This window comes from Amblyomma mixtum, chromosome 1 (genome assembly GCF_055824585.1).
Source record: "Amblyomma mixtum isolate Tamu chromosome 1, ASM5582458v1, whole genome shotgun sequence".
In the NCBI taxonomy this organism is placed as follows: Eukaryota; Metazoa; Arthropoda; class Arachnida; order Ixodida; family Ixodidae; genus Amblyomma; species Amblyomma mixtum.
Genome location: NC_143012.1, coordinates 76,415,102 through 76,422,612, shown reverse-complemented (window position 1 = coordinate 76,422,612; position 7,511 = coordinate 76,415,102). Strand labels below are relative to the sequence as shown.

Below are 7,511 nucleotides of genomic sequence, written 5' to 3'. Positions count from 1 at the left end.
CAAGTATTCAAACAAGGAAAGCCATGTATTACCATGCCTAGCCATCAATATGCTTCGCATCTGACTAGGCTTAACCTTAGCTAAGCCTCAGCCATATTTTTGGTTTCAGCACCACGACGATGTCGTCTCTTTCAATGCGGGGCGTGTTCTGCGGACGCCACCGGAGTTGCTTGGAGCGTTTCGGGGCTGCGTTCAGGGCACTCCCGCCCTGCGTATGCGCTGCTAGCCGGCGCCTGTTGCTGGGTGGCACCAGCACCAGCGTCCCTCGATGCCGCCTCCGCGTTCTTCTTTCCGTGCCAGACGCGCACCATATCCTGAAAGTATTCGCGCCGAACGGGTGCTAGCGTTCCGTGGACTCCCTGGCAGCGCTACAACACGCTGTCGCATTCCACTCATGCAGGCGAAGCTTTGTGTGGAAGACGCTTTCGCCTCTACGCCCTTTAGACAAAGTGCCCCCTGAATTTTTCTCCGACGGCAGACGCTGTAAGCGGAAGAAGAGCGCCACGAGCACGTTCAAAAGGAAGAAGTTACTGAGTACAAGAAGAAGAAGGAAGAAGTGCCGGCCATGGAGATCGAGCATCTGCCGGAGAGCCTTCTCTTGGAGGTGTTCGGGCACCTGACGTCGTTCGACGATGTATGCGCCTGCGCGAGGTAAGTCGGCCGTCACTGCTACGCAGTGCCTCACCTTCCAGTCGATGCTGCGGCGCTTGGACGAAGCATGTTAGCCTAAGGATGCCGGCGCGAGACTACATCGCTGAGCACGTATTTCGCTCTCCACTTTATTAAATGTGGCATCAAGCGCTATTCAACGCTTCTTTCTAGTTTATAACGACAGTCTACTTAGTGTGAGCTATTAACAGCCACGAGCCTGCTTGATCTTACATTCCCCATTACGCATGAACACATGAAATAAACCAGCGCCCTGCGTAGATATGATGCGTTCCACCACCTTTGCAGCATCTCAACAGTTGAGCGCTCAGCAAAGTGCAAACATTTTACAACAAATGAGATCACATAGGTGTTAAAGATGCTCCTGCAGGCCCAGTTGTCGGCTTATCGTCTGCTCGCTGTTATTGCCGAAAAACCAGCAGCAGACGTGTGTTCGGAAACTCCGTGCGGACCATAGCCTCAGTCGCTTTGGGACGTTAAACCCCATAAACCAAATTAAAAAGCAACTGGTGGCAGGTAAACGTTCCGTCAGATTTTGAAACAAAGTTGCGGCTCAACAGCTCACGGCCCAATTTCCATCTGTGTAAAATTCCACATTCTTGAGTCCCATACTCTTTTGCATATTCGGTGCGCGTTATGGGGTCTTCCTCTGCACCTCAGTGGTATATACACGCCAGGGTTCCCTTGCAGTCACGAAGAAGCTGGTCTTCCTGAGGAGACTGGCGTGCACCAAACTTATCTGCAAAGGCGCGTAAAGCGAGCAACTACCGATCAGTCACGATTTTCTAACAAGCTGATCTGCTAAAGATGCACAAGATGAGTAACTAGCGATCAGTCAGGATTTTCAGTTTGGACGGGCGCAGCCGCTGGCCGGTCACGGGTCGCGTCCGAGATCTCAGTGGAGGACATGAAATTGATGAGAAAGATGTCATTTTTGGGATTGGTGCCAGTGCAGGGTGTCTCATCCGGACGTGCTATGTATTCCCCTGTAGAGTGGCAGTAATCCAAATAATCACCTTAGCGAAGACCATGGCGTGGTAGTAGCGATAAAGGGTTCTCTCCATATGTCGACGGAGGTGTAAGGTTGGTGTAGCAGGAATCATACTCAGGCAATGTATTCCGCAAACGTTCAGAACGTGGGAAATTCCGCTAGCAACGACGCCATCAGTAAGCGGCAAGAGAACATTATGCCTCCATTCCCACGTCTTTATTTGTACCCTCTCCAGTTCAGAGCGCTGAGGAAAATCACCGCGCCGGAATCCTTCATGTACATTTTGTCTGAATGCTATAGAGGTCAGATCACTCTTAGCTTGAATAGATCTGGCTCTACGACGGTGAATTAACGGCTCATGAACATCGGAATTAATGAGCCTTGCCTCTGCTAGAGCTCACGTATACGTTACCGCTTATATTTGTGTCAAATAAAACAATGTGACAACAGTAGCGCATGCATCTTCATTCCAGGGTATGTCGGCGATGGTGGCGTGTGGCACGCGATTTCTCGCTGCGGCGTGTGCTACGCGTGACGTCGTTTCCGCTCAAGGCTCGACAGGTGCTGAGCCTTCTCGAGGCCCACGTCGACGCCAACATCGTGGAACTGCACATAACCCGTTCCTTGGACAGATCGACCACCGAGAATGAGGAGAGAGACTTTCCGCGAGCGTTCTTCGCCTACCTGGCCGAGCACTGCCCCTCACTCAGGGTGAGCGTTTGATGGCATCAGTACTTAACGAAGGGTCCCCTCTTTCAAACCCCAGCCCAAAGTCTTATACGAGCGCTATGGGACCGGAGAAGTCGATGTGGAACAAGCACGTACATTCTGTAATAAAAATAGCGCTTCATTATCGCGAGCAATTGTGATCTTCAGTTAACATGACATCAAAGTTTTAAATGAAGAAAAAGGAATGCTCAGTTATTTTTATGAGGATGCCTTCCCTCATCGATAACACCAAATTACAAAACATGGATGAGCTGCTCTAGGATCTGGGCCCACTCTGGACGATGAAGGAGATGAAGTTATATTTTTTGCTTCCGTCGACACACCAAGCATGAAAGCGGCAGTTAGCCCTGGGATCTGAAACTCCATTTAAATTCGATTTCAGCTATTTAAGCCCACTTGGTGACTGGACGGGGTTTGATGTTTAGAAAATTAAATTCAGGACGTCAACGCAGCGCGGGAAAGGCTGCGTGGTAGCCGAATCGTTTTAGACATAGAAAAACGATGCTGCTTTGTTACCACTGTTGGTGGTTTAACACCTGCTCGGTGACGAAGTTTTTTAATGCTGGAGAGTGTTGGCATAGCAACAATATGAGGCTCCAGTTGGCTTCCTCCCAGCCAACATGGGACGAATTGGCGCTGACGTCTGGATTGAATGGATAATGCGATATATGAAAGTTTCCCACCTCTAGCAATCCCATACAGCGCTGTTGTTGTTCCCCAAAACACTGGAACGTCAACTTCTTGATAAACACGCAACGTTTAAATACGGGGAATGCCCACTACAAGCGCTAGCGTACTAAAAGGATCTACAAATGTCGTTACTTATTCGCAGGTCTTGCACGTCACTCGCGGCTTCCTGAACGATCACCTTCGAGAGAACAAGTTCACAGTGTGCGACCTGCCACCGACGCTCACTCATTTCTCACTGTGCGAGTCGTGGTTCAGTCCGGAGCAGTTCTTCATCGTCGAAGCGGGCCGTCCATACCCACGTGATCTCCGGCTGCTGTACCTCGCCGACTGCGTATTCGCGTCTGCCATCGGGCTAGCCAAGCTTGAGCCGTTCTCGTCGCTTCGTGCCCTTAGCTTCGAAGGCAGCTACCTGTTCAACGACCAACGCCTGACCAACATACTGCCCGTGATCACCAACCTCGTAGTCCTGGATATTGAGCGCACGCACGTGAGCGACACGGGTGCCGAGATGGTGCTCTTGCACGGTCAGAGCCTGCGTGTTTTGTTCTTGGGACACACGGAATTCACCGGCAAAGCATTCAAATCAATCTACATGGGAACAAATGGAAGCCTAAGGCTGGGTCTAACACATCTATGCCTGAGGAACACGTATGTGGGCAATAAGCGCCTTTCCAATCTTGTAAGCATGGCTCCCCGTTTGCAGTGGCTCGCTGTGAGCAGCCACCGAATGACGGAGCGCGTCGCGGAGCGCGTGCGTAATGCCGTGCCCGGTTCTTGCCGCTATTTGGAGGTCTTACCAACCTCCGAGCAAACAAGTCCCCTCTGCCAGCACTTCACTTGTGACTTCATTCAGAACTTGAAGCTAGGTGCCCCGCCAGGTGAAAACTGTTGAAGCATCCTTTTTTCTTCTGTGGTTTATATGACCTGATTTTTACACCTTCAAAGGAACTCTGTGTGTTGACTCTTTGCTGACGTCCTTCTGCTATTCGCCAGTCAACTTAATTTGCTATACCCATGAAGGTTTAAGCAAAGCTTTGCGTTTTGCAATTCTTGAGGTAACGATGGGTTAAAAGAGAATACCACTTCGGGTCAAAATATCGCTTGAATGGTCAGAAAAAAAGACCCGGTTTTACATCATCTCGGACAATTATATTTCTTAAATATGAGCTGGCAGACATCATAAATGCAGTGTTCGATATGTGGCCTTTGTTTTCAAGAAAAACCGAAATAAATGGTTTACGCAACGGCTTTGTTTCATGTCATTGAGCTTGTCACTTCGTCTCCTTCTCTTCATGAACGCGTCCTCCGGCACAACCCCTTGTTGCAACGTTGGCTAAGCTCCCTGAGGCACCTCTTCTCTTATTCACTTTTATGACCGTAGACAGTCAATGAAGATATGCTGCGCCGTTTTAAGCATGAAATGCTTTTAGCCCCCGTTGTCGGCAGTATGGTGACGTCACGCCGAGACGGAGAGCCATCATCCGGGCACTGAAGAAATCCACTCATCCGGGCATTGAAATCCACTCATCCGGGGATTGAAATCCACTCATCCGGGCATTGAAATCCACTCATCCGGGCATTGAAATCCACTCATCCGGGCATTGAAATCCACTCATCCGGGCATTGAAATCCACTCATACGGGCACTGAATTCCAGTCATCCGGGCTCTGAAACGAGAACATCCGGGCACCGTACGAGACTTAACGAGATTTAACGAGACTCTGTAAGCCCTCCTACGCGACCAGCATGCAAGCGCCGGTTGGTCTCCAAAGGAGTCACAAAAAATAACTGCTGCCAGTGCCTTCTCAATGTTTATCAAGATATCAGTCGCTGTGCGTTTGATAATGCACGGAGTTATAATTTCCGATTTCTAATAACGCGTGCAAAAAGCACATAAATGCCACGATACACTTCGTTGTCATACGTGATCTCTTAGGGGCTTCGCGCATCGAAGCAAAGCCGCGCAGGCGCACAGGGGCCCGGGGGAGAAGCGCTGCGTTCAAAGGGCAAGGCATCGCGCCGAACGGGTGGTGGCGTTCCTCCCTTCCATTACGGTGCGGTTCGGGTGTCCACCGAGATGGCAGAGAATTACTGCGCCATTTCCTTTCCTCAAAAAACCTTGCGTTCAAATGGCAGGGCATCGCGCTGAACGGGTGGTGGCGTTCCTCCCTTCCTGTACGGTGCGGTTCGGGTGTCCACCGAGATGACATTAGGCCCGTAAACATTTCATGCTTACTCTACTCTCGGTTACGGGAGAGGCAGAGAATTTTTTTCCCCTGCGTGCACGAAGTGCAAATATTTTTTGATCTATCAACAATATTGGAGACACCCGTTTGTCTCCAAGATTGCACTGAAGTCTTGTTAGTTGTGTATTCTCCATGACGCTGGCAGTGTGGCCGGCGACGATCTTTTGTCTTGCTGAGTCCATGGAGCGTAACGATGTCTCCCAGTCCTCCCATGTTTGGAGTGGTCCCTAACCGCCGGGTGGAGGTGAAACCGGACCGACAAGGAGGCTATGGGTCAGGTTTTCCTTCTGTGCATTGGACAGAGGGTTGGAAGGTGGGATGGTTCGGTAGTGGGAGAGTAGAGAGGGGGTAGAGATGGTCCGCGATTGCAGACGGGGCCTTAGGTGTTGCTCCCTGGTAGTGAGGGAGGACTCGGGGCAGGGGGGGGGGGGCGGGGGGTATAATTGCCTTGCGGCATGAGCATTCGCAATGAGTTCAGCTCAGGTGGACGCGCGCTCCTTTGAGAAACCCCCCATGAGGACCGCCTGTGCCCGGTTTCTAGACCCTCGGGCTAAAGATTCGGCGGCCTCAATGCCTGGGTTTCCAGAGTGCGCATGCACCCAGATGAGCTGAGTGCTGCAGGAGGAGGGGTGTTCTGGGTCAGTATTTGGTAGGTAGCAGGGAAGACTTTGCCCCTAGTATAATTTAGCATTACAGTTTTTGGTAGACTGAGTATGAAGGCAGCACTGGAGCCGCCGAGCGCAAGCGCTATAGCTCTTTATTCTGTTTACTCTGGGTTAGTTTCCTAATTTTTTTTAATTGGAGCGATAAGCGGATTATACGCAACCGCTGTGGCTCCATGCTAGCCACATGCAGCATCTACCCATACGGTGTTCTGTTCATCGCCGTATCATTCATGAAGGGCCGCTTCCCTGGCTTCGCGTCCCTCGGGGTTTCGGTCGGGGTGCATGTTACGATGGTGTGGTCGAACGCGTAGACTTTGCCGAATTTCTTTCCCTAACGGCAGGCATACTCTATAAACTCCAAGTTCGCATCCGTGCTAATCAAAACTCCCTATGGGAGGCAGTCAGCCGCCGCATAGGACGACGTCGTAAGGAGGTCAAGGAGCTCTATGCCGATCTTCTGGAATGGCCTTGTTGTTTATGGGATTAACATGAGAACTCCTGCTGTCTTAGTAGGTGCTATTCTTAATCGCTCAAAAACATCGACACGCATTCTACGTAATGTGCGGCATCGGTTGATAGTGGTGTCAGGTAGTAATTTAGTTGGAGTTACTATTCGCAGATAAACAAGAGTTGCCTAGCGGTCGGGTCGTCGTTGGAGGCTTGCGTATTTTCTCCGTAAAGACAGTTGGGAGCGACGAGAAGGTACGTGGTCTTTGTGGAGCAGTAGTTCTTAACGAGAATCCTCTTCCTCTTTTTCCTCTTTTACTCCCACCTTACGGCGCTGTTCAAGCGTACACCTGAGACGTTACGACAGATACTGCACTATCTTCCTTTCCTCAATAACCAATTATTATTATTGTTCTTAGCGAGAACATCTTTGTTTACGAACTATAGATATTGGCGGCGGCACACTTTGGGCGGAGGGGCTGTTTTGCCTTCTTTATAGTGGACAATATTCAGCTGAGGGTCATAATGCTGCGATGGTTCGAAATCGGTTGCGCTTAAGGGTCCCATGAAGGCGTATTCATCTTCATCTTTTTATGGCGCGTCGGCGAGGTCTCATGACAGGCTGCATCGATAAACTCGGCTGCATTGATAAAATTGATAATTTTTTTTGAGGAAACGAAATGGCGTATTATCTCTCACAGATCTCGTGGACACCTGAACCGCGCCGTAAGAGAAGGGAGGTAGGTGGAAGTGAAAGAAGAAAGAGCAGAGGTGTCGTAGTGGAGGTCACCGGAATAATTTCGACCAAATGGGGATCTTTAACGTGCACTGACATCGCAGAGCACACCGGTGGTGGTGGTGGTGGAAAACATTTATTTACAGATAAACTTCGGGAGGTGAGGTATGAGCTGACCCAAAGGGGGCCAGCCCTCACAAGTACTAGGTGGAGGTCCCTAGTTCGGGACCCCAGCGGCGTCGGCCGCTGCCCGGGCTCGCGCGACCAGGGCCCGTTGGGCCTGCAGGTCAGAGCAGCCGAGCAGGGTCGCCTCCTAGTCCTCCCGGGTTGGGTTGGGG

At 50.7% G+C, this 7,511-nt stretch overlaps 1 protein-coding gene across 1 annotated transcript; it reads left to right on the top strand.

Moving 5' to 3' along the window:
• Positions 1–544: 544 nt before the first annotated feature.
• LOC149366816 (uncharacterized) lies at positions 545–4,327 on the top strand. Its single transcript, XM_089552494.1, has 3 exons — positions 545–651; positions 2,134–2,371; positions 3,222–4,327. The coding sequence occupies exons 1-3, from the start codon at positions 566–568 to the stop codon at positions 3,969–3,971; spliced, it is 1,074 nt and encodes a 357-aa protein (XP_089408620.1). The 5' UTR covers positions 545–565; the 3' UTR covers positions 3,972–4,327.
• The last annotated feature ends 3,184 nt before the right edge of the window (positions 4,328–7,511 follow it).

Coding starts and splice junctions, on each gene's coding strand:
- LOC149366816 (XM_089552494.1), top strand. CDS start 566: ATGGAGATCGAGCATCTGCCGGAGAGCCTTCTCTTGGAGGTGTTCGGG. Junction 652..2,133: donor GATGTATGCGCCTGCGCGAG/GTAAGTCGGCCG, acceptor TCTTCATTCCAG/GGTATGTCGGCGATGGTGGC. Junction 2,372..3,221: donor AGCACTGCCCCTCACTCAGG/GTGAGCGTTTGA, acceptor ACTTATTCGCAG/GTCTTGCACGTCACTCGCGG.